At 42.5% G+C, this 27,216-nt stretch overlaps 1 protein-coding gene across 10 annotated transcripts in view; it reads left to right on the top strand.

The window, feature by feature from the left end:
* Window positions 1-27,216, top strand: part of LOC128123103 (ATP-binding cassette sub-family A member 17-like) — an 89,331-nt gene that overhangs the window by 15,954 nt on the left and 46,161 nt on the right. For 8 of the 10 annotated variants that reach the window (XM_052759104.1, XM_052759097.1, XM_052759102.1 and 5 more), the window contains 8 exons: window positions 1,979-2,238; window positions 3,857-3,973; window positions 5,282-5,399; window positions 10,265-10,438; window positions 13,221-13,393; window positions 15,400-15,543; window positions 16,856-16,985; window positions 23,373-23,527. In XM_052759104.1, the coding sequence (XP_052615064.1) occupies window positions 1,979-2,238; window positions 3,857-3,973; window positions 5,282-5,399; window positions 10,265-10,438; window positions 13,221-13,393; window positions 15,400-15,543; window positions 16,856-16,985; window positions 23,373-23,527 (1,271 nt within the window). Of the gene's footprint in view, window positions 1-1,978; window positions 2,239-2,724; window positions 2,843-3,856; window positions 3,974-5,281; window positions 5,400-10,264; window positions 10,439-13,220; window positions 13,394-15,399; window positions 15,544-16,855; window positions 16,986-23,372; window positions 23,528-27,216 lie in introns of those variants that run through there. The other 2 variants (XM_052759106.1, XM_052759101.1) reach the window with 2 other exon arrangements.

Raw genomic sequence — 27,216 nt, forward strand, 5'->3', positions numbered from 1 at the left:
CTTTGAAGGACATCTCCAACTTTGAAGGACATCTCCAACTTTGAAGGACATTCCAGAACTCCTGAATTTGGGGCTAAGGAGATAGTTGAGTTGGTATAGTGCTGCTGCACAAACTGAAAACCTGAGTTTCCATCTCCAGGACCCATGTAAAAAGCTGGGTGTGACAGCACGTGTTTATAACCTCGGTGCTGGGAAGTAGAGGCAGGAGGATTCCTAGGGCTCACTGGTCAGGCTAGCCTAGTTAGCAAACCCCAGGTCCCAGAGAGAGACCCTGTTTGAAAGAACAAGGTTGATGGTGCATCAGGAACAGCACCCAAGGCTGGCCTCATCCTCTACACATACGCTCATGTGCACACACAGGGGTGGGGTGGGTTCTGAACACATGACCTCTGCATTGGCTAATACTTCATTTGAATTTACTTGCTCTTTCTGAATCTTTAGATCTCTCTTTGGTTCTAATTCCATCCACCCTACCCACCCACAACTAGCCGGAGAATACTAGCTGCCTCTTTTTCCAGATCTCATGGTCTTAGCTGGCTAGGCCAAGCTCCACTCTTTTGTTTCCCACTCTGGAATCATACCCTGAGAAAGTACCCTTCCCCTCACTCTTTTGCTGAGGATAAACAGATAACATTAAAATCAGAAGGTTAGGCATTCCTAGAAGCTCCTATGTCCTAAGGCGTAACGTGGCTCCGAAGCTGGGTACCATAATCTTTCTCTGCAGGAAGCACTGCTGACTTTCTGCTCTGGAACTTTCCAGTAACAGTAGAGGAGAGTTTTCTTAGTGTCTGCTTTCTGCCATCTTGTTCTCTGCTATGAAAAGGAACATAACTGTATATAACAGTGCAGACATCCCTACTTGGCACCCTGTTTCCCTGGACCTGCCCATTCCATGACAGCCCCCAGTTTCCTCTCTGGCAATTCCAGACTTAGGCAGAAGTGATGGCACATAACTGAGATGCTCTTTCCTTCACATGAAGCAACATATTCCCGAGCAAGGGCCTAGGAGCCACTTCTCACATGAAGGAGCATGCTTTCTGATTCACTTTCGGTTTCTTGGTTTCCCTATTTGTGAGAGGTTGAACATGAACACCAATTAAGCAATTGTTCTTCCAGAATTGATCATCAACCCCTCATTATAGGATGACCACACAATTGTCTTGCAGTCTAAGGCCTGCATGCCCACCAACTGGAATCCAAGCCTAAGTACCCAAGTATTTACTCCGATTCTAGAAAATATCCTATAATTTTTTAGTGAAAACACTCCTATAAAACAAACAAACAAACAAACAGGAATGCATAACAATATCCAGGACTCGTTGCCAGCAACGTGCCCTTCCCTTTTCCAGTTTGACAGATCTGGAGGTCTGCCTATGTCTGGACAGTGGGGCACAGTGGTCACCTTTACTACAGGGTTCTGTACTACACCTCTACTACCCCTCCATGGAGACTGGTTACCCTTGTTTGGAACTAGAAAGCACTCAGGGGATCTTTATCTTGCAATCTATGTTTATTGAAAGTTGATCCTGGCATACCAGCTACACTGATGCAATGCTTATGATAAGGACAGTGTTTGTGCCTGCCAGCAAAATACAGAAACTTAACCCTTGAGCTGTGCAGCAGTCACAACACAATCAGGAAGTCTGTGTCTTTCAAGGGCTTTGAGTTTAACTATCCTGTATTTACTATAAAATCAAAACTACAGAACAGGTGCTCTATCCACAGAGGCTGAGAATGAAGGGAGAAAAATCCTTGTATAGAACATGGCTTTTTTTTTTTTCTGCCAGAACTCATTTTCTGATCATTGCTTCGTTTCCATGGCTCTCCAAAGTGGCTCCTCACTGTCCTCTGTTGTATCATGAAGACTCTAAGAATACCTTCTGGCTGTTGTCTGTCTTAATAGCTAGCCAGGATCCACCTGAATTTTTAGTCATTTGGATCTTTACTTTCTTGTGCTCGATATTCTGGTTTCTTGTAGGATACAACAAAGAAGGCTTTCTGGCAATACAGCATGCAGTAGACAAAGCCATTATGTGGCACCATGATCCCAACGCAACACTCAACATGTTCAAGAACCTCCATGTACTGCTGCAGAGATTCCCATTTGGGCCCCATATCAAGGACCCATTCTTAGTGATCCTTCAGAATGAGTTCCCTCTGCTGCTCATGCTCAGCTTCATCTGTGTTGAGCTCATAATCATCAATTCCATCTTACTGGAGAAGGAGAAGAAACTGAAGGTAACTCTGTCTACTCCGACGGGAAGCACAGGGCTGTGGGGAGGCCGCTAATGAAGTGTCCCTGGGGAGACTGAGGCCCAAGCAGGCGGGAGGGTTTGTCAGCCTCTCGGGTGAAATGGAAATCAGAAGTGCTCTCATATTTTTATCCTGCTTGCAGGAAGCCCCATCTCTTGTTATCACACATATCCTTACTTTTAGATTGCCCAGCCTAGTCGGTCCTCTAGGTTAGCACTCTGTCACTAATAGGGCAGGTGTTCAGACAATGTCCACATAGAAGGGGTTTCTATCCACAATCAACTCACTCCCATTTTGTGGGAAGATGATTGAGAAGCATCCTCTAGGAAAATGTAGCCGAAGGCAGGGTTTGTGTCCTCTGCGTTGGTCCCGAAACTGGTTTCACTACTCACTTTCTGTGCTCTTCTGTTTACATAACCTCTACTACTTCTTTTCTCACTTTCTTCCCTTTAATAATCTTGTATTTCTTAGGTTTTTATTTCTCAGACATGATCTCATTCTGTAGCCAATAGTGACCTGGAAGCCACTGTGTTTTCCAGGCTGACCATGAACGCATGAGCTATTTGCTTCACCCTCCCCAGCGCTAGAGGTACAACTGGCTAAAACCTTCTCACTTTAAATTTTTTCTCTTTTTAAAATAATTTTTAAATTTATGTATTTTATGTATAGGATGTTTTCATCTGCATGTACATCTGCACACCAGAGGGCACTAGATCCCACGGGACTACAGTTAGAGATGGTTGTGAGTCACAGTATAGGTGCTGGGAATTGATAGAGATGATGAGGCTGCCTGTGGGATGGGAGACAGTGGGCCAATGGCTGACAGGTGGACGCTCTATCCAGCTTTATACTCTCTGAAAACCCCAGGAAACTAGGAGCTTCCGACACTGGCTAGGGTACCCATTTAGTTTCTGCTTGTGGGATAAAATTCCACCTTCCTTAGTTTTCACTTCAACAGCAAACTTGTATAGAAGCTGGTGGGCATAGAATGTCCACACTTTGGTCATGTTTTTGTTCTTTATACTTGAGTCTTGTTTTCAGATGAATTTAACACTGTAGAAGTTAGGCATGATGGCACATTCTTAAAACCCCAATGGTAAATATGCTGTTAGTTCATTTACTGAATGTCTCCTCTAAGCAAATGGCCCTGAGCAAAAAGTCCAAACTATTTTTTTTTTTTGAGACAAAGTCTCAATATAGAACCCCTGGCTGGCCTGGCACATGCTCTGTAGACTAGACTGGCCTTGTGCTTCTGACAAATTTTACTGCCTCTGTCTCACAAATGCTGGGATTGGAGGGATGGACTACTATACTCTGCTTTAACATCTAAACTCCTTATGTGTCCTACTTTTAAATTCTCCTAGCAGTTGTTTTTAAATTTAAAGTCGGTTTATACAATGCCTACTCTGCCTTAGTTAAACCAAGTACCACTCCGTTTTATTCTTGCCTTCTAGTTCTATCCCTCTCCATCAGCCCCAGCAGCTGTCTCTCCCCAGTCCACACAACCTGTCATCCTAACCCGCTGAGTTTCAGCATCCGCCTCCCCGACTGTGCCTGAGACACTTAGCTAGGCTCTAACACTTGGCTCTTTGGCTTTTTCTAGGAATATATGTGTATGATGGGACTGGAGAGCTGGCTGCACTGGGTTGCTTGGTTCATTACATTCTTCGTTTCTGTCTTAATTGTCGTTTCTGTTATGACCATTCTCTTTTGTGCAAAGGTATGCTTTGTTTTTTAGAATATAGTGAGCTATGAACGGATAGTAAAGAATCTGGTATGGTATGGGTGGTACAGTTATTGATGACCATTTGGAAAAACTCTGATGGATATTCAGTGGTATTTGCTGAAATTCTGGGGAAGTAAGCATTCCCCCTCACCTTTTTTTTTTTTGGTTTTTCGAGACAGGGTTTCTCTGTGTAGCTCTGTAGACCAGGCTGGCCTCGAACTCACAGAGATCCGCCTGGCTCTACCTCCCAAGTGCTGGGATTAAAGGCATGTGCCACCATCGCCCGGTGTCTTTTTCTTTTTGAGGCAGAGGCTCATTATGGAGCTCTGGCTGGCCTAGAATTCACTATATAGACCAGGCTGATCTTGAATTTGTGTTAATCCTCAACCTTACCCCTAAAGTACTAGGATTTCAGTCTTGTGCTATCATACCTAATCTAGTATTTAGAAACTTGAGGATCACAAAATACATTTTTACAAACTTTAAAAGATAGGGCTGGAGAGAAGGCTCAGTGGTTAAGAGCCCTGATTGCTCTTCCAGAGGACCCAAGTTCAATTCCCAGCACCCACATGGCAGCTCACAACTGTCTGTAATTCCAGGTCCAGGGAACCAAACACCCATGTTAAAACACCAATGCACATAAAGTAAAAATAAATTAATTAAAAAGAAAAAAGGATAAATTTCATACTGTACAATAGTTGAAAATAGTTATTATAAAACATTATTTTACTTACATGTTATCATGGTTTTTTTTTTATGCTGCCGATGGAGTTTGATATTAACACTGGCCTGTTTATATTTAATAACTCACTACTTGGATATATAAAAACTTACCTTTTAAATTGTTAGTATTGTGTCAGTGTAGTAAAAGGAAGAAAGAAAACCCAGGCTAAATAGGAAAATAGTTCAAGCAAAAGAAATAACCAGAAAACATTAAAACAGAAGGCACAAGATAACAAAAGAAGCACCAAATGTATGTCAGACTGATAATGTGACAAATGAATTGAACTTATGCTGGGGGTGTAGCTCAGTGACAGAACACATGCCGTGTATTTAAGGCCCTTAATTCAATACCCGAGATACCCCCCCCAAAAGAAAAAAATGTCCACATTAGGTCAAAAATTGAATGCAAACTTATTTTTTCCCTGAAAAATACTCATAGCATAACTTATAAATGATAACAGATGGCAGATCAGATGTCTCCCTTTAAAAAAATCTATGTATAATTCTAAATTAAAAAATATTTTCTATAGTGTTTTATGGGTACTTCATACTTTCTTCACATCTATGGTTGTTTTATAGGTAAACAGTGTGGCTGTGTTCACGAACAGTAACCCTAGCTTGATATTTATTTTTCTAATGTGTTTTGCCACTGCCACAATTTTCTTTGCATTCATGATGAGCACATTTTTTCAAAGAGGTGAGTACTGCTATTATTTTCTGTTGGGGGATGTTAATGACTTTTTCTTCTAAAAACATTGTCATTCCCATTACTTAGAGAATTTAGTATTATTCCTCCACAGCTAAGTTTCCAGTTTTATGGTTATTTCAGTAGTGGGAAAATTCTACTCCCTATTAAAGGCTTGTTGAAACACATGAAATATACAATTTTTGCTATATTTAAGTCCTTAAAACAATTTCAAAGTGAGGTAGATAATAAGTCTCAGTTTATTTATTTTTATTTATATGTCTCACTGTGTGTATGCAATGTGTGTCCTGGTGCTCTGGAGGCCAGAAGAGACCCTTGGATCCCCTGAAGCTGAAGTTACAGGCAGTTGTGAGCCACCTGACGTGGGTGCTGGGAACCAAACTCAGGTCCTCCGAAAGAGCAGCATCCACTCCTAACTCCAGGGCCATATCTCCAGCACCAACAAGTCTCAGTTTAGAAGAAAATAGAAGGGTAAGGCATTTCAGGCAGAAAGTCCTCCAGATCATGATTGTGAAGTTGGGGCACAATAGTAAAGTGGTTTCTAAGATACCACAAAGGACTTCCTGTGAATTTGGTCCTGTTGGAGGTCTTAGATCTAAAACTATTTACACATGAATTGATGAACATATAGAGAATAGAAATAATAGGAGGTAGAGTCAAGTCAGAGCACAGGAGCATTGAAGTATGAGTTACCCTAAGCAGGGACACTTTGCTCAGCCTGGGTGAAGGGAGGTGGGGATTGGACCTGCCTGGACTGAATCTATCAGGCTGAGCTGAATCCTCAGGGGAGTCCTTGCCCTGGAGGAGATGGGAATGGGGGGTGGGCTGGGGGAGGGAGGACAGGGGAATCCGTGGCTGATATGTAAAATTAAATTAAATTATAACATAAAATAAAATAAAATAAAACAGCCGGGCGGTGGTGGCGCACGCCTTTAATCCCAGCACTCGGGAGGCAGAGCCAGGCGGATCTCTGTGAGTTCGAGGCCAGCCTGGGCTACCAAGCGAGTTCCAGGAAAGGCGCAAAGCTACACAGAGAAACCCTGTCTCGAAAAACCAAAATAAATAAATAAATAAATAAAATAAAATAAAATAAAATAAAATAAAACAGTTAGAGAAAATGAGCTCAGCAGTTGCCCCCTGAAAAGACAGTGTTTACAAGAACCAGGAAAAAGAAATGTATTATTCCTATTTGTGAATGTTTTATATCAAATGGCATGCTCTAATTTGTGATTCCTAGAAAAATACTCACTCTGCCAAGAAGGAGAAGGATTCAAACTTTGAATTCCACCTCTCCTCCATAGCTTTATAGCAAGCCCAGGAGGATGCTAGTCAACTGAGTTCAACTCCTCAGGACCTACATGACAAAAACTCAGTACAATACATTCCTGTCCCTCTGAGGAAGTAGAGACAGAAGGTCAGTGCCACATGCTCCAGGTTCAGTGAGAGACCCTTCGCAAAGAAAACCAAAAGAGGAGAAAGATTACATAAGATACCCAATGTCAACTTCGGCCTGCACATGCATGCACATACAAATCCACATGAACACATACCTGTACACACACACACACACACACACACAAAATACCAAAAGATAAAAGAGGACATGAAGCCCAGAGGGGCTGAGGGCATCCCAGGGGAGTTGAATGGATGAAGTTGGGGTGGTAGATACGATCAAAATACATTAAATATAAGTATGGAATTTATAAGGAATAAATAGAAATATTTAAAAAAAATAAGAGAAAATCTTCATGGTTTTGTGTTACACAATGACTTCTTGGGACACAAAAAATACAGCTGATAAAAGAGACAATTGATAGTTCAATTTCAGAAAAATTTAAAACTTTTGTACATCAAAGTTGCCATCAAAAAAGTGGCAGTGCCGTGTGTGATGTCGTACATTTTTAATCCCAGCACTCCGGAGCAGAAGCAGGCTGATCTCTGTGAGTTCAAAGCCAGCCTGATCTACATAGTGAGTTTCAGAGCAGCCATAGCTACATAATAGACAGACCACAGACCATGCACCATCAACTACAAAAAAAGTGGTGATGTATGCCTATAATTTTAGTACTTGGAATACTGAGAAAAGACAATTGCTCTGAATTCAAGGCCAGTCATTGCTACAGAGCGCCAGACCAGTCAGTGCAACATAGCAAACATGTACAAAAAAAGAAAATGAAAAAGTAATCTATAGCCTAGGAAAAACATTTTAAAAATTAGGAATATCAGCCGGGCGGTGGTGGCACACGCCTTTAATCCCAGCACTGGGAGGCAAGAGGCAGGCGGATCTCTGTGAGTTCGAGGCCAGCCTGATCTACAGAGTGAGATCCAGGAAAGGCACAAAGCTACACAGAGAAACCTGTCTCAAAAAACCAAAAAAAAAAAAAAAAAAGGAATATCTGGGTGGTGGTGGCACATGCCTTTAATCCCAGCACCTGGGAGGCAGAGTCAGGTGGATCTCTGTGAATTCAAGGCCAGCCTGGTCTACAGAGCAAGATCCAGGACAGGTACCAAAACTACACAGAGAAACCCTTCCTTGAACAACCAAAAAAAAAAAAAAAAGAAAGGAAAGAAAGAAACAAAGAAATTAGGAATAACACAAGAGACTTGTATCCAGAATAAATAAAATAACCCATGCAACTCAAAAATAAAAAACAAATATTCCTGTCTCACACCAGACTTAGAAAAGGCATCACAGTAAGACTATAGATCAGGGGGCTGGAGAGGGCTCAGTGAGTTAAGATCACTCTGTTCTTGCAGAAGACCGGGTTTAACTCTAGTTCCCAGGGATCTGATGCCCTCTTCTATGTTCTGGAGGTGCTTGCACATCTGTGCTGCATGCAAGCACACAGAGATACACATATATTTTTAAAAATCTTTTTTAAAGAGGGAATGGCTGAAGAGATGGCTCAGCAGTTAAGAGCACTTACTGCTCTATGTGTTTTTTTTGAAATTATAATTATAACATCATTTTCCCTCCCCTTTCCTCTCTTCAATTCCTCTAATGCACCTCTCTCAAATTTATGGCCCCCTTTTCTTTAATTATTGTTACATATACATAAATCTATTCCTAAATATGTAAGTACAACCTGCTCAATCTATATAATGTTACTTGTATGTGTATGATTTTAGGGCTGATCACTTAGTATTGAATAAAGAACTGGAGAACTCTTCCCTGGGGAAGAGTATTTCCCCCACTTTCAATATTCCTTAGTTGCCTATAGTTTGGTTTTTTTTTTTTTTTAGGGTTGAGGCCCCATGAGATTTCCCCATTCCAGGCTAGTATGTCTATTGGGTCATCTTTGTTCAGGTCTTGTTTAGGCAGTGATGTTGATGAGACTTCATGTGTATAGTTTTCCTGGTATTTCTAGAAGATGCAGTCTCACAGAAAACTCCCTTTTCCTCTGGATCTTACATTTTTCCACCCCTCTCCTCCACTATGGTCCTTGAGCCTCAGGTGTTGTGTTGTAGTTGTATCACATGATCACTTGCTCTCCTCATTTTGATTGGGTGTGGGTTTCTGTAATGGTCTTTGTTCTGTTGTTTCTTTGATGAAGGCTGAGACACACACATATGGATAAATATTTGGAATGAAATTAGGAGTTATGCTAGTTTAGCAAAATATCAGTTCTCTTCCAAGACCCCTGACTTCACTAGCCCTGGGTAGGTTTCCAGTAGCAGTCATATTTCCCTCTTGTTGAATGGGCCTTAAATCCGGTTAGAGAGACGTTGGTTACTGCCAAGGTGTGTGTGCCGCCATTGTGCCCTTGGGAATACTGTGTGGTGCTAATCGTTGTTGTAGCTCATAGGCAGCAGAGAGTGTGGGAATATTGGTTGCTTTCCTCATCTGGAAACTTTCCTAACACCTTCAGGGACCATGAAAGCTAGTCCTCAGGGAGGAGGCTTTCAGGTCAGATCCAGCTTAGATCATCTGAGTCCTTTTCTCTTCTTCTTCCCAGAAATCTCTCTGGCCCAAAAATCCTACCTAGCTATTGGCCTTTTAGCTTTTTATTAACCAATCACGGTGACATACCTTCATGAAGTGTAAAGGCATATTCCACAACAGACATGGTTTTACATAATAGCTCCATGACATTAAGCAAATTAATGTATTTTGTGTAGTTAATCTCCAGTTTCCTCTGTAGAATCAGGAGGTTGTAAACATTAAATAAGATGGTATATATAAAGCTTGCCATGGTGTCGGATGTTGCACAGATCTGCCACTCATCTTTGGAGAAGACTTAATACTATTTTGTGTGTGTGTGTGTGTGTGTGTGTGTGTGTGTGTGTGTGTGTTTCCGAGACAGGGTTTCTCTGTGTAACAGCTCTTGCTATCCTGGAATTTGCTCTGTAGACCAGGCTAGCCTGGAACTCACAGAGATCCACCTGCCTCTGCCTCCTGAATGCTGGGATTAAAGGCATACACCACCACCACCCAGGGAGTCAATACAGTTTTAAAGAGAAAAATTTAGAGAGCTATTTGTGCCTTTATGTAAGGATATGTTTTTTGTTTTTTGAGATGGGATGTCATTGTGTGGCCCTGGCTGACCTGGAACTCACTATGTAGACCAGGATGGCCTTGAATTCAGAGATCCCACCTGCCTTTGCCTCTGCCTCCCAAGTGCTGGAGTTAAAGGCATGCACCACCACACCCAGCTACTTTCATTTTTTTTAAAGTGCTGTAAATGTTTTCATCCTTCACTAGTAAGAATACAAATACAAAAACAGATTGCTTCCTTTCTGAAATACTGAAACACTCACAGAGATGCTTTCTTTCATGACAGAGAAACAAGGTTTGTATCATAGCAACTTGCATGTTACTGATGAAACACTTCATCTTTTCCCCTCCAAATCTGCAGCGCATGTAGGAACTGTGATAGGAGGCATCGCCTTCTTCTTCACATACCTTCCCTACATGTATATCACTTTCAATTACCACCAGAGGACCTATGTCCAAAAGATAGCCTCTTGCCTCTTCTCAAATGTTGCCATGGCAATAGGAGTCCGATTCATCTCTCTGTTTGAAGCAGAAGGTAAGATTTATCTTTCTCAGACTCTATTTAGGCTGCTTGCATGCTTTGAGCTGGGTGTGGCTGTCCTCCATTTCCAAATCTACATTACTGACATTCGTTTCATTTAGTGTTCTGAGCATTACATTATGATAGGCACTTTGTGGGATGCTAAAGAGATATATAATGTGCTTCACAAACCTTACAGCATAAGCTGGGTGGTGGTGTCACATGTCTTTAATCCCAACACTTGGGAGTTTGAGGCCAGCCTGCCCCGTGACTTCCAGGATAGTCCTACTTCAAAAAAACAAAAACAAAGACAAACAAACAAAAAACCATACAGCACAGCCATGGATATGGGAAGGGAAACTAAAGCATAGTAAAGAAAGGACACTGGAGACAAACATGCATGGCCTGTAGTCCCAGCTACTTAGAAGGCTGAGGCAGGAAGATTACTGGAGCCCCGGAGTTCTATCCAGGCTAACTTGGGCAGCAGAGTAACTTTGCTTGAAAAAAAAAAAGATTAGAAATTATATGCTTATATAATTCTATTGATATGAAGTATAAAATTTTATGATTAGAAGCTCAGAAAATCCTGAACATCACTAATAATGTAGTAGTTTTCACATGTAATAGTCTCATTGCTTTTGGTGTCCCCTCTTTTGCAAGTTTATCAGGGGGATTGTATTAATCAGCCTTAAATTTTTATAAAGAAATACTTGAAATAATTAACTTGTAAAGAGAAAGACTTATTTTGATTTACAAATCTGTAGAGTCTAGTCAAAGATTAGGTGGCCTCCCTATATTGGACCTCTGGGTGTCCAGCCCTTCATGAGAGACTTACACAGCAAAGCAACCTACCAGGGAATGAACAAGAAAACAAAGGAATCCAGTTCTCATATTCTCTTAGAATACTCCCTCAATAACCCCACCTGCTAAGCCCCACCTCCTGCGATGCCACACCACCTGAAGTTTCTGCCATGCCCAGTAGCATCACCCTGGTGACCAAACCTTTTAACATAGTCTGTTAGTCAACTTTCCATCACTGTAGCAGATACCTGAGATGATCAGCACTGAAAGATCCCAGCCTTAATTTGCTTTAAACGTTTTTAAGGTTTCAGCCTGTGGTTTGTTAGTCCACTGGGGGGAAAATAACAAAATATCAACATTGAAGTTAAGATAGACTGGCCCTGGTTTAGCCGGCTTTAGGGAACTTGATCCCCATGCTGGATGACCTTGCCCAGCCTTGATGCAAGGGGAGGAGCTCTTTCCTGCCTCAACTTGATGTGCTATGCTTTGTTCAAGCCCACAGGAGGCCTGTCACTTTCTGAATGGAGACGGAAGGGGAGGGGAGTTAGATGGAAAAGTGCGTGTGTGGGAGTCCGGGAATAGAGGAGGGAGGGGAAACTGTGGTCGATATGTAAAATAAATGAAAAAATTATTATTTAAATAAAATAATATATATAAATTAAGATACATGGAAAAAAGGAAAAGACATGCTAGAATAAGAGAAGACACATATGATACATTTAGCTAACAAGTGGCTTATGTTCAGAATGTTTAAAGAACTCATTCACGTCATTAGAAATTTGCTCTTGTAATTTAAAACAATGAAGCAAAACCACTTGTCACTTTATGGGGAAAGAGATATTCAGAAGGCTAATAAACATATAGGTGCTGGGATTCAAACCTGGGTCCTCAGGAAAAGCAACCAGTGCTCTTAACTGCTGAGCCATCTCTCCAGCCCCATTACATTTCTTTTTAAAAGACACTAATAAATCAAATGTGGAGATAAAATGGAGCCATAAAAGAGCTATGAGATGGCTTAGTGGTTGAAGCTGCTTCCCTTCCAGCCTGCTGACCAGAGTTTCATCTTCAGAACCTACATGGTAGAAGAAGGAGAGAGCTGACCTCCTCCCCTTTGTCTTCTGACCTCCACACATGTACCATGGTACACGTGTACACATGCACACACACACCACATACATACAAATGAATAAATGGATGAAAAACAGAAATCAAAAAATTCTCCATTAACTGGGCATGGTGGCGGTAATTCCAGCTACTAGAGAGGCTGAGGCAGGAGGGATGAGAGCTCATGGTCAACCTGGGAAACTTAGAGACCTTGTCTATTAAACAAAAAAAGTAAAGGACTGGGAATACAGTTCAGGGGTTGTATGCAAGATCAGAGGTCCAATCCCTAGTACTATCACAATAGATATTTGAGGGCTGGAGAGATGGCTCAGCGGTTAAGAGGACTGGCTGTTCTTCCAGAGGTCCTGAGTTCAATTCCCAGCAACCACATGGTGGTTCACAACCATCTGTAATGAGATCTGGTGCCCTCTTCTGGCCTGCAAACAGAACACTTATACATAATAAATATTTTTAAAAAAAATAGATATTTGAAAAATCTCTGTGATGGTTAGTATTGCTTATAAACTTCACTGGAGCTGGCATCAACTAAGAGACATGTTTTTGGATGTATTCGTGAGGATGTTTTCTGAGAGGATTAGCTGCAGGAGGAAGGACCTCTAACCCCAGGGTGGGAGCACAGTCTAGCAGTGGCCCAAGTTGAAAGACATTTGAGGGAAAATCAATGCCTTCCCACCCTGTTGGAAAGTGAATTGTTGCTGCTGCCATCCTTTGCTAACCTCAGAACCCAACTTCATTGCCTTTCTGATGTGGAATGGAGACCAGCACTCCGGAATCCCCCAGGCACTTATCTCTAGATTAGGACTGCTGAGTCTTGTGGACTGAGCAGACTTTCCAACATGCAGACAGCCACTGTCCTCCTTCCTTGCAACAGGAACAGGAATCCAATGGAGGAACATAGGCAGTGTCCAAGGAGACTTTAGCTTCACTCAGGTGCTGCTGATGCTCCTGCTGGACTCACTCTTGTACTGTCTGATAGCCTTTTTGGCGGAGTCTTTCTTCTCAGGAAAGTTTGGAATACCTACGTCTTGGTACTTCTTTGCCAAGGTAAGTTCTGATTCTATTTTAGAGATAAATGTTAAGGTTTTTGTTTGTTTGTTTTGGTTTTTTGTTTGTTTGTTTGTTTTCCCCCAAGACAGCTGTCCTGGAATTTGACTTGTAGACCAGGCTGGCCTCGAACTCACTGAGATCTGCCTGCCTCTGCCTCCCAAGTGCTGGGATTAGAGGCGTGTGCCACCACCGCCTGGCCAGATGTTAAGATTTTTATATTTGTCATCTGTGTTCCTCCATCTCCCAATAATGTACTAACGTCCATGGGAGGCCTTACCCTTTCTGAGGAGTGGATGGGGGTTTGGGTAGAAAGGAGGTGGGGGGAGGGAACAGGAGGAGAGGAGGGAGGGAAAACGGGTTGGTATATAAAATAAATTAAAAAATTTAAAAAAAAAGAAGTCAAGCACTGCTCATAGGCACCCACTACAGCAAGGACTTGGTTATTAACAGATCCTCTCTCATTTCACATGGTTCTTCTTTCTATTAAAATTGAGTATTTAGCCAGGCGGTGGTGGCGCACGCCTTTAATCCCAGCACTCGGGAGGCAGAGCCAGGCGGATCTCTGTGAGTTCGAGGCCAGCCTGGACTAGAGAGCGAGTTCCAGGAAAGGCGCAAAACTACACAGAGAAACCCTGTCTCGAAAAACCAAAATAAAAATAAAAATAAAATAAAATTGAGTATTTAAATACATTATAAATATTACACTGGGGAAAAATAAGGTCCCAAACCACAGTAAGTCTTTACCCTGGATTAACCTCCTAACTATCAGCCTGTGGTTGGCAGTGGAGCATAATTAACAGAGAATCTCAGTTTCTCTGAACTTGCCCCACAGCTGATGCAATGGACTTGAGGATGAGACGGGGGGGGATAACTTCATACAGTGTACCTGGCAGTGCCTTCAGATTCTGTTATGCCTGTGTCATGAGTCCCCCCCACCCAGAGATCACCAGGAGTCTGAGTTCATATGCAAAAGCAAAGAGCCTTTATTGCAAGCTCGAGCTTGGGCTTCCCATTCATTCCCACACAGCAGTTGGATCAGTTCCCACATAGCATTGAGCTCAGTTATGGCAGGGATTTTAAGGAGTAAAGGAAGGAGGGTAGGGAAATTTAGATGGGGGTTGAACTCCTGATTGGGCAGGAGTGAGGTAACAGAAGTCTTGTCAAACAGGGATTGGTACTGGTGTTGCTGCAAGGAAATTGGCAACCTATATACAAGTGATGTAAGCTATCCTTTATGCCTTGGAGCATCTAGTACTTATTTGTCTCAATTCTGATTGGTCTCCTGAAAGGTACAGTTTGTGGCTTTTCCTGGTTATTGTAATGGTGAGGCCTAGTCCCAGTATTGTTAGTCTGCAGCCTGTCATGGTTAGGCCTCTTCATTCCTGTATATGCCTGTTGAATACCAGGTCCTTCATTTTCCCACGGAACTCACTCCCCAACATGCTAAAGTTCTCACACACCCTTTCTCCATTGAGCTGCATTTGTAGAGGGCCCTTTGAAACCCTATGATCACCACAGTGTGCCAATAATAGTATCACAATCCTAGAAATTCACAGACTACATTTTTTGTTACAAATGAGCCTTTTGTGCTTAACTTAGCCTCTCACAGTAACCTGTGGTGGCCTGCCCAGTGGCCAGGACCTCTGCAGCATGTGCTCTGCCTTCCTTCTGGGGATATGGAGAAACAGGTACACTGTAACACCAGCATCCTCATCCAGGTCTCACCCCTCCCCCCCAGAACATGACCGATGGTAAAGCAGCTTTGCTAGGACAGTCAGAGGCCAGAGATAAGGCCACTTTCTTAGAGCTTCTCTTAGTGCTGGAGATTATAAGCTGAAATGCAGTCGACTTGTGATGAAGCCATCAGTGAGCTGATTAACTTCTCCAGATGCCATTAAATATTTGATTCAACAAGTAACTGCCTGTGGGGCAGGCATCCAATTTGCCAAAATTTATCTTCCATAAGAGAAATCCACACAAAAGTAAGTTGACTTCTCATGCAGTGCCTGTTTTGCATCAAGAAGCCTGTTCCAGTAATGCTGCCACTTCTGGACATTGGGGATCCTGAGAAACCTGCAAGGAGAGACTTCATGCAGGACGAGCCAACTGATCAAATGAAAGCAATTGAAATCCAGCATCTATATAAGGTATTGGCTTTCAAACTTCCTGATAGGGGCTTGAGAAACAACCCTTTTTTTTTTTTTTTTTTTTTTTTTTGGTTTTTTTTTCCGAGACAGGGTTTCTCTGTGTAGCTTTGTGCCTTTTCCTGGAACTCACTTGGTAGCCCAGGCTGGCCTCGAACTCACAGAGATCCGCCTGGCTCTGCCTCCCGAGTGCTGGGATTAAAGGCGTGCGCCACAACCGCCCGGCTGAGAAACAACCCTTTTAAGACTGTGTTTTATTCTAACAGTGCTTACAGGCTACTCTTTGGAATCAAGAGTTGTAATTTCCTATATGATCCTACTCTGAAAAATTGGAAACACAACTTGAAATGCCCTGTTTCCCATTATGAAGTTAAATGGAAGGCCTATTGATCTGGGTTGTTTGTTTGTTTGTTTGTTTGAAACAGTGTCCTCTCAATCTCCAGGCCAAGTATCTCCACTGGAGAGAGGCCAGAATGCAGCCATTTGGTGGATGACATATCCACCAAATCAAAATGTAAACCAGATCTCACTGTTAGTTTCTAAATATAGGAACAGGCAGTTGTTCTCCCATAGGTGCTTGATTTCTGTAACACGGTATAATCTCAGTGCTTACAATGTCTACAGAGTGTGGTTGTCTGAAATCTCTGGTCTTCGAATCTAAAAGAAAGCATTGGGACCTTCTCTACTTATTTGGCATTGTCACCTTAAAATTCTAACTCAGCTGGGTGTGGTGGCACAAGCCTTTAATCCCAGTGCTTAGTAGTCAGAGGCACTTGGATCTCTGTAGGTTTGAGGTCTGCCTGGTCTACAGAGGGAGTTGTAGGTCAGTCAGGGATATGCGGTTAAAACTGTCTCAAAACAAAAACAAACTACTCAGCCTTGTGTTGCCTTCTACCTGGGGGATCGAGTGGCTCATATCCCAGCCCAGGACACTTGTGACATGTGTCCAGCTCCTCTGTAATAATAATTAGGAGTCTCTCTAACTTTTTATGGGGATTCTCTCTTTTCCTCTCACTCTCCCCTTCTAGCTCTAACTTTGTTCATAATAAACAGTCTTGGGGCAGATGGTTCTGTGTGATTTCAGCTGATCCACAGAGTCAGCTCACAGCTCCTTCTGGCTGAGTGACATATAATAGTTGCTTTTTCCCGGACCATCCATAGCATGAGCTTTCATGATTGCAAGATGGCTGGAGTAAGTAGCTCATTTGTGGTGAAGACCAGGTCAGAGGAAGGTGATCTGGACACGAAGCTTGCCATACTCTTCAGCAATATCTGTGTGTGTTACCCTGCCATCCACACCCTGACTTTCCCACAGGTCTTTTACAGGGGACGGAGTAAATGCATAGCAGTCAAGGATCTGAGTGTGAACCTGTACAAGGGTCAGATCACCGTTCTCCTGGGACACAACGGAGCAGGGAAAACCACTGTCTGCTCCATTCTTACAGGTACCTGTGTGGGTCAGCTCTACAGAGTAAGCCCTTAAATCGCTGCACAGACCTAGATTTTGGACTTCTCCATTAAAATTTGTTGTCATTTTACTGTTAAGCATGGTTTGTTGTTAATTGTGCCATCTTTGTAGGATCTGGTTTGAATATAGTTCAGTAACTGTACCAAGAAAAGGGAATCTATCTGTGCCTCTTCCAGTCAGTCTGCATTCACCATGACAAGACATGAACTTCCTTCTAGATAGAACGTTCCTGTTCAATGTGAGACACTGTTAATCTCTCAACATCTCAAATCTCTCAACAAAAACGTCTTTGAATTTTGACTACCAGAGGTACTTTTAGAATAATACTTGTGAGTTATTCTAAAATACCCATCCAGAATAATTTTTATGCTTAAATAATTATTTTACATCCTGTCAACTAAAATGATATTCTATGAAATTTGAAACCTCACCCAAGAAACGTTGATTGGAGGTTTAACATGTATAAAACTCTGGACAAAATCAAAGGGTGAACATCCAGCTTTGAAGGAGCTCCAAAAGACAAGCTGTTCTTACACACAGAATACCACAGGGATGGGGAGCTGTCGGCACCTCAGTCAGTCTCTTCACATGTGAGTGTCTTTCGCCTTCTATTAAAGACACTTGAAGAATAGCAAGATTTAGTGACATTTGGTGGCAGGTGCTCTTGGCCACACCAAGAGTTGTTATCCGGATTTTGAAAGTCAAGTCTCAACTCACATATATACAGTGGTTGTGTGTTTTGTGTGTCAGACTGGGGACTGAGCCCCACAATTTCCTGTATAGAGGTACAGTGGCATTTCTTCAGACATAGGGTAGTCCTAACATGTTAGGTTGAGGAAACTGTCTCCCCCAGTAGAAGTGTGTGAAGTTCTCACTGCTGGAGAAGAAGTTCTTTGTACCCCTAGGTTAGTGTCCAGGAGGCAAGTCGGTTGCTGGATTGTCAAGGAAGGCCATGAGTCTTCTTTTTATACCTCACACAGTCTTCCCTATTACAACCTCTTCTTTTTGTGGTCAGGATTCCTCAAAGTCCATATTTTGTTTGCCTGTGTGTTTATGTGTATGCTATTTATCTGTCTCACTCTGTAAGAAACTGCTCTGTTTACTTCTGGACCCACAATGCCAGAACAATGTGTTTACACAGAATACATACTCAATTTCATTGACTAAAAGGCTGAATTGCAAATACTGTCAAAGTGCCAGCTATGAATGCAGTATTATAGAAGCTCTATCACAGATTTCTAACAAAATGATACAGCACAATAAAATTAACTCTGGCCTGGTGCAAGTGATGCCACCAGGGGACATACAATAGTATTCATGAGCACTGGAGACACTCAATGGAGAAGCGAAGTCGGGCTGCTTCCCCAGGACAGTGGCTGGCAAAGAGCTTCCACCATAATTTTTTTCAGATAGGATCTATTGTGTAGCCCAGGCTGGCCTCAAGTGCCAAGTGTTAGGATTATAGGTATATGCCAACTCCATACTGTATTTTTTTTTTTTGGCCAGGAAACTCCCAAACTTCATGTATTATAGACTTTGTTTCTCTACTTAGTGAAGTTTTGGTTCTTCTCTGAAGTTATTTAGTTCTTCTGTTATTACAAATTTACATAAAGACTTTCTTCCCTTTTTTTGTGTGTGGGGGGCAGGGGGGAGATTTTGGAGAAAGAGTTTCTCTGTATAGCCCAGGTTGTTGCTCTGTAGACCAGGCTGCCCTTGAACTCACAGAGATTCATCTGCCTCTGAGTGCTGGGATTAAAGGCGTGTGCCAACCACTGCCCAGCATAAAGACTTTCTATAATTACTCTAGAGTAGTGTCACTTTTTACCCTTGGGTGTGTATGTGAGTGCCTGTGGCTGGTGTGGATGTGTGAATATGGAAAGCAGAGGTCGACGTCAAGTGTCATTCCTCAGAGCTATCCACCTTGTATTGTGAGACAGGGTCAGTCACAGGGACTGAGGCTCACTGACTAGCCCGACTCTGCCTCCCCAGCATTGGGATCACATGGGTGCTGAGGACTGAACGCCATCCTCCTGCTTGCATGGCGAGCACTTTACCAGCTGCCTCCCCAGATCCTCTGCCTTCTTACCTTTAAGAATGATTTATTTTTAATTATATGTATGCATGTGTGTCTGTGCATAGGTATGTGCATGTGAGTTCAGTTGCCAGAAGAGGCCAGAGAGGACATCAGATGGACTGGAGCTGGAGTTACAGGTGGTTGTGACCTAGGAACTGAATTTGGGTGTTCTTAATCTCTGAGCCAGCTCTTCAGGCCCTGGACTTGGTCTTACCATTGCTATTGCACTGCAGTTTTCCTTCGGTGTGGAAACCTGTGGGAAGGCAGCAGCATTGCTCTCCTACCACACCTACCTCATCCTGGTCTTCCACACTGAGCCTAGTTTTGTGGATTTTCCTGTAATGAGAAGTTTGTTCCAGATTGTTCTTTCTGGAGAGCTGGGGGTGTAAAATTCATGACTGAATACTTTTCTAGCAAGGGGTCCAATGCCTGGGATGCAGCTCTCCCCCCACAAGTAGAGGGCTGTGGAGGGGTCTCCCGTCTGAGTCATCAGGGCGTGTGTGTGCTGCACCTGATGCAGCATTCCAGGGCTCCAGAGGACACACTGACATTTAAAGGCAGTTGACATTTTGAGTTTGGGATCCTTTGTCTTGCTAGGCGAAGTGTTGAGCTGCATAACTGTAGAAAGCCCTTATTTTAGTCTCAATTCCGAGTGTCGGGGAGCTCAGTGTACTCTGATTTGGGCTTCGCAGTTGGAATTGGGTCCGGTAGGTGTTTGAAGCAGTTTTACTCGTAGATGAATGAATAGTATCTGGCCTTGCGATGAGTTCTTAGGAGCTGGGGAGATAGCTCAGTTGGTAAAGTAAGCAAGTGCCATGCAAGCACGATGACTTAGTTCAATCCCCAGCACCCATTGCAATCCCAGTGCTGGGGAAGGAGGGCAGGTGAATCCAGCGGCTCACTGCCACCCGGCCTAACCTAACCAGCAAGCCTCAAGTCCCTGTAAGTGAGCTTGTCTCATAAAACAAGGTAGACAGTTCCTGAAGGATGACACCAGAGGTTGACCTCTGGCTTCAGCATGCGTGTACTCAAATAGTGAGCATTAATACTCACTTACAGAGGCCAGGGAAGGCATTGGATCTCTTGGAGCTAAAGTTACAGCTAGTTGTGAGCCACCTTATGTGGGTACTGTAAGTGTTACAGTTCTGAGGGGAAAGGTTTCCTGGCAGTCAGGAGCCAAGGAATACCACACAGTCACACCTCACACAAGAGATTTATGGGGAAAGACACAAGAGGGTGGCTGCCTCTGTCAAGAATCAGCAAAGAACTGAGAGGCAGGCTTTATGTAGGGTTTCTGGGGGGCAGAGCTATCCAGGGTGGGGACTGGTGGGATTTCAAGTCTTGAGCTTGGAGTTAGCTCAGGGATTAATGGGATTTTGAGCTCAGGGATTGGTAGGATTTCAAGCCCTGAGTTTGGGCATTTTATTCTGTAGGACAGAGCTTGGCCACCTGCATCTTGAGGGGATGGGCCAGGCCATTGTGGCCTTGAGAGTGTTCTGTGAGCAAAGCCTGGTAGTTGGAGGTCCTCAGGGGTGGGGCCTGACAACTCACCTGACTTGAGGAGCTTATAGGTAATAGGAACTGAACTTAGGTCCTCTGCAAAAGCAGTATGTGCTCTTAAATGCTGAGCCATCTCTTCAGCCCTATCCTTTACCTTTCATTCCCCAGATAATTATGGATACTTTATTAGTCACACCAAAGTGGAAGGTCTAATTTAAAAGGGAGTATCAAAATCTTTTAAAATGTTGCCCCCCAGGGGGCCCTGGAGAGATGGCTTAGTGCTTAAGAACACTTGCTGGTTCAATACCCAGCACCAAGGAGGCTAACAACTGTCTGTAACTCCGGTTCCAAAGAATCTCTGGCCTCCACATGCACTGCATGTATATGGTACACACACTCAGACAGGCAAAATAGCAGTACACATTAAAAATAAAAAAAAAAAATCCTTTTTAAAAATAAAATAATAGCCAGGCATGGTGATGCACACCTTTAATCCCAGCACACAGGAGACAGAAGCAGGTCAATCTATGTGAGTTCAATGCCAGCCTGGTCTACAGAGTGAGTTCCTAATAACTAAGGCTGTTACACAGAGAAACCCTATCTCAAAAAAACAAAATAAATAAACAAATAAATTGATTAACTAATTAAATAAAATCTTGCCACTCATATGACCTACCAAATCTAGCTATATTGTCTTAGAATAAAAAAAAATATGGCGTACATTTAAAATTTTGCCAAGTTTTATGTTTATATTTATAGGAAATCACACAATATCCACTACTTAGGGTCGAATAACTTAATAGGGCATACTTCATGACAATGAAATATTTTTAGCAAAATGCTACAGATCTGGACTGGTAAAAGCACTTACCATCAAGACTGAAGAACTTCAGAACCTATGTGGTAGAGGGAGAGAACAGACCCAAGTCTTTCTCTAGCCTTCACATGTAGTATGCACCCCCTACAACAGAGATATATACATGAATGAAAGTGTCTTTACGAACAATGCATTTCTAGCCATGCATGGTGACACATGCCCATAAAGCTGGCAGTCAAGAGTTTGGCCTACATAATCAAACTTTATTCCCCACTCCCCCCACCCCCCCACCCCCTCGGCGGCAAAAGAGATACAGTTTTTATGTAGACAAATAGCCTGAATACATTGTTATACTAAAAACAAACAGACAACAACAGCAAACAAATGCAAAACAGTTAAACAGAGCGTCTTAATACATGCCCAGAGGGCCAGCCTGGTCTGTAAGAGATATTTTAGGCCAGTTTGTGTTGTACAGCAAAACAAGGGTCAGCCTGGCATGCATAGAGACTTTGTCTCAATCAGCTAGAAACCCACAAAACACAAAAGAAAAAGTTATTAAAAAACAAAAACAGAATAGGCCAGGCCGTGGCGGCACACGCCTTTAATCTCAGCACTGGGGAAGCAGAAGGCAGGCAGATCTCTGTGAGTCTGAGGCCAGTTTGGTCTACAGAATGAGTTCCAGGACAGCCAGAACTACACAGAGAAACCCTCTCTTGAAAGACCAAACAAAAACAAAATACTCCCATAATTTGTATTTTCTTATTTTAGTATAAAAACAATGCATGGGGTTAGGAGTCTATCTCATTGGTAAAACTCTTGCCTAGCCTGTGTGAGACCCTTAGATTCAGTCTATCACTACAAATCTAAATAAACAAAATGTATATAAAATTATGTAAGGCAATATATCAAAATGGTAACTGTAACTATCTTTTTATGGTGGAACTTATTAAACAACATTTGTTTCTTTTTTAAAGTAAATTTTGTTGTTGTTGATTGCTTGTTTGTTTGTTTGTTTGTTTAAGACAGGGTTTTCTGTGTAGCCCTGGCTGTCCTGTAACTCGCTCTAGACCAGCCTGGCCTAGAGCTCAGAGAGATCTGCTTGCTCTCTGCTTCCCCAGTGCTGGGATTAAAGGAATGTGCCTCCACTGCCGCTGCCACCACCACCACCTAGTTTAAGATTGTTTTTCTATGTATGTGAGTGTTTTGCCTACATGCCTGTATGTATGTGCCTGGTGCCTACGGAGGCCAGAAGAGGGTGCTAGATATCCTGGAATTGGAGTTACCAACATTGTAAACCACCATGTGAGTTCTGGGGACTGAACCCCAGTCCTGTAGTAACAAGTGATCTTAACCACTAGACCATCATCTCTCCAGCCTCTGTTTCTTTGGTTATACCTTCTCCTCCTTTTTGTGAAACTTTAATGATAAGAATGTATTGTTTGTGTCATTCTAACAAGAATGAAGATAAAGATAATGTGTAAGTAGTCCGGTTGCCACGCTGCATACTGGCATGCATTTGTCAGTAACTTCACTCATTCATTCATTCATTCATTCAGGGAACAGATATTTATGGCAATAATAATAAAGTCAGACCTTACCTTTGAGGATCATATTTCAAAACTATTAGATTCCCAAAGTGCTTTTTTCTTTACCATATTTACTAAGCATACAAATTTACTATAATCCCTGTAGTCATGTGATTTACTTTACAAATGCCCATGTTATTAAATACATTTAACCAGATTGGAATTGCTCAAAAGCAGGAGAATTTTCCTGTTTCTGATCTTTCCTGCATGTCCTCAAGCACTGTCACACATAGAACATACATTCCTGGGCTGCTGCTGACCGATGGCAGCAAAGGAGAGTAAGACGTCTATGGGAGAACAAAGAGAGCAAGGGGATGGTTTGGCCTTCATCCGCTTGCAGCGTCTGCCCAAAAATGACTGTAGGGTGTCTTTTCTGTTTGGTTCTAGGTCTTATTTCTCCTTCAAAGGGACAGGCATATGTCCTTGGGTGTGAAGTTTCAAAAGACTTGGCTCAAGTTAGGAAGAGTCTGGGCTGGTGCCCACAACATGACATTTTATTTGATAACTTTACAGTAACCGACCATCTTTCTTTCTATGGTCAGGTGAGTTGATAATAATGGGTCTGTGTCCATTCCTGAAAATGGTAGGATAGACTATAACTCTCTGATTCATTTTGGGGGAGTACTTTCAAGGGAACATGCATAAGTTTCTCAATATTCTGACACCATTATGGGGAGGCAGTTTCCCATCCAGTCCAATTCTCTATACACTGACTGGGTGTCCTGTAATTCAGTTCTAATGCTACCTGGAGCTAGTATACCTCTCTCCTCCAGTTCAAGCACCCACACAAGACTACCTCCCACTTCAGATGCCACTGCAAATCCCAAGTTGTTCCCATAGCCTACTCCTTGGGTTGAATATCTTCTATGACTGCTCACAAAACTCAGGGAAACATTTACTTATAGTGACCAGTTCATTAAAAAAATGGACAAAATGAACACTCAGTTGAAGCAAATAGAGAAAGGTCTTTGAGAAGGAGAGCCTCCATGCTCCTTAGGAGCACAAACCCTTCCAGCTCTTTAGTGCATTTACCAACCCAGAAACTCCAAGCTTAGCAGCTTAAAGACTTTTATACAAGATTTTTTATGTAGGCATGATGGATTATTTATCCAGTGTCCCTGGAGGATGGGAGTAGAGCTTTGGATCATGGCTTGGTCTTTCTGATGACCAGCCCCAACTCCTAAAGCTATCCAGTGGCATGCTGAGAGTCACCTCAGTAGAACAAGAATTACACCCTTTCATTCAGATAATTCTAGGGAATTAAGGTTTTCTCTGTAGCAAGGAAAATCAAGTATCAAATTAAAAATCATATTAGGACAAAAGGACTACTAGAATCTTGATCAATTTTTTGTATTCAAGTTTTAATTTTTTATTGAGATAAAATGCACATCACATAAAATTTGCCATTGCATTCTTTTTTGTTTGTTTTGAGACAGAGTCTCATTATGTAGAACTTGCTATGTAGACCAGGCTAGACTCAAACTCACAGAGATCCACCTGCCTCCGCCTCCTGAGTGCTAAGATTACTGGTATTCACTGCTATGCCTAGAAATATTTCTATTAAGTCTTTGAGAATTTTATACAACGTATTTTGATCATATTCACTAAGCAACCCCCTCCTCCCATATCTCCCCTCCCTCCTAGAGTCCAGTTGGTGCTTCCCTACTACTCTTGTGAGCAGGGTCCATCCTGGAGCAGGACATTTGCACATATAAACTCATAGCACTATGTCCAAGACCAGCGCCAGCACAGAGGTGGGGGGGGGGGGGGGGCACAAAATCCCACTACTTGGCCTTTCTGACATCCTGACTATGCTGCGTCTTGGAGACGTTCTTCTCTGGTTGTGTCTGTTTGAAGTTGTGTGTACCCTTTGTGGTTGGATGTCTACTTCTCTGTTTGGAAAGTTTTCTGCTATAATTTCATTAAATAATCTGTTTATTACATTTGATTTACCTCTGTTCCTTCTTCAATACCATGAATTATTATGGTTGACTTTTTGAATGTATCCCAGATTGCTTGGAAATTTCATTCATGCTCCTTAGTTCCCACCCCATGATCTGCTAGTATTTTTGTCTATACTTGGTCCTCCATCACTGAAATTCATCCTTCTGTGTGGTCTTGTATGTTAATGATGGTGTCTGTTGTGACTTTTATTTGATTGACTATCTCCTTCATTTCAGGTATCTCTATTTGGCTTTTCTTTAAGGTTTCAATCTCTTTACTGAGTTTTCCTCCATATTTTGGACTTTTCCTCCAGTTTAATGACTGTCTCATTCACTTTGAAGACTGTGTTGTTAAGGTCTTAGATAGATTTTTCTTAGCTCGTGCATCTGTTTGAATCTTCTGTATGATCATTAATTCTTTTAAAAAGTAAGGCTTTGAATTCTTTCTCATACATTTCAGTTATGCCTGTAGTTTGGGGTTCCCTTATAGGGGAGCTGGTTGATTGGGAATGGGTTACGGCTGGTGGTTGTGTTATATTCTTTGTTTTGTTTTATACATCTATTGGAGTGGGGCTGTCTCTAAGTTTTGTTTTCTTCCTAAGTTTCCCTTTCTTCCAAGTTTATCTGGATGTTTTATTTTCTGTGACTCTTCCTAGAGGGATATCCACACGGAACTTGCTCTTGATTGTTGGATGGAGTTGCTGAGGCAATTTCATCTTGGCTGTGTGCCAACAGGACCAAAGGTAGGGCTGTACACTAAGCCATAAGACAACCAGATGGAGTCAAAACCTTGGCCAGCCCTTGAGTTCTGTGAACCCACTGGATGCAGGATACCAAACATCAGGCTCACTGGAGCCTATGTTCTATTTGGAGGCTGAGGTTAAGCCACAGGCCTGAAGTAACTCTTAGAACCACAGCATTAAAGACTGCCCCAGTCCTGCGATGGGCACTGGGGCCTCAGAAGTCAAAAGCACACTGACCATAGGGACCACTGGAACCAAAGCCCCAGTGTCTCAGGAAACCTGAGCACCCTGGAGCTGAAGCTCATACCCTGCACGGGCCTCTAAGGTCCCCGTGCTAGAGCTGGACATCAAGCCTCAAGGTGCTCTCCGGGCCCTCTGGAGAAGAAATCCTGCTCCTTCAGTGCCCTTGGGTCCCACGGAAACCAGAGGCCCAGATACAAGTACTCTCTGGTCCCAAAGAAACCAGACGCCTGATCCCTTAAAGTGGAGAGGCTATTTGTATTCTTCTTTGGAGAAATCTTTCTCCATACCCTTTTTTCATTTTTCAGTGAGTTGTTTATCCTTTAGTAATTTAGTTATGAGACATTTTTATTAGATGCAGGATACTAAACCTCTATCAAATAGATACGGTCTGTAGAAACTTTCTCCAATATTATCAATTGCCTTTATTTCCCATTTATTGGTAGTGAATTTTTTGATACACAAAGGTTTTGTTTTTATTGTTTACTTTCTTCTTTAGAGACAGGATCTTGCTATATATAGCCCAGGCTGACCTGAAACTTATAATCCTACTGCTTTAGCCTCCTGGGTGCTAGGTTTACAGACATGTGCCACCATGTTCTGCTAAAGCTTAAAGTCCTGTTTGTCTAATTCTAAAATTGGTTTCCTGTGCATAGGAAAACCATCTAGTATTTACATCTGTGTTTCTGTCTAACATTTCACGGCTTTCAAATTTAGGGCTCTGGCCCAGTAAGTCAACTCAGTGGGTAAAGCGTTTGCCACCAGGCCTGACAACCTGAGTTCAGTGCCCCAGGCCTCACATGGTAGAGGAGAGAACTACCTCTTATTACCACATATGCACCCCTGCATACACACGCACACACACACACACACACACACACACACACACACACACACACACACACTGAAATGACTCTTTCGGAGCTCAAGTGGTGGCTCAATGATTAAGAGCACTTGTTGCCCCTGTGGAGGACCCGAGTTGGGTTCCCAGCACCCCCATAGTGGTTCACAACCATCCATAGCTCCAGTTCTGGAGATCTGACTTCCTCTTCTGACCTCTGTGGATACCAAATATGCACATGGTCTACATATACACATGCAGGCAAAACACTCACACATAAAAAATAGAAATCTAATTTTTAAAAAAGAAAGAAAGACTCTTTTTTGGCTGAGTATGGTGGCACATGCCTGTCATCCCAGCACTTAGGAGGCAGAAGGATCACTGCAAGCCTGAGACTAACCTAGTTAGTCTGCATAGCAAAGACCAGGCTGCCAGAGCTATACAGAAAGAATTATCCTAAAAAA

The sequence above is a fragment of the Peromyscus californicus genome, unplaced genomic scaffold (genome assembly GCF_007827085.1).
Source record: "Peromyscus californicus insignis strain IS unplaced genomic scaffold, ASM782708v3 Scaffold_3__1_contigs__length_106647218, whole genome shotgun sequence".
NCBI classification, from domain to species: Eukaryota; Metazoa; Chordata; class Mammalia; order Rodentia; family Cricetidae; genus Peromyscus; species Peromyscus californicus.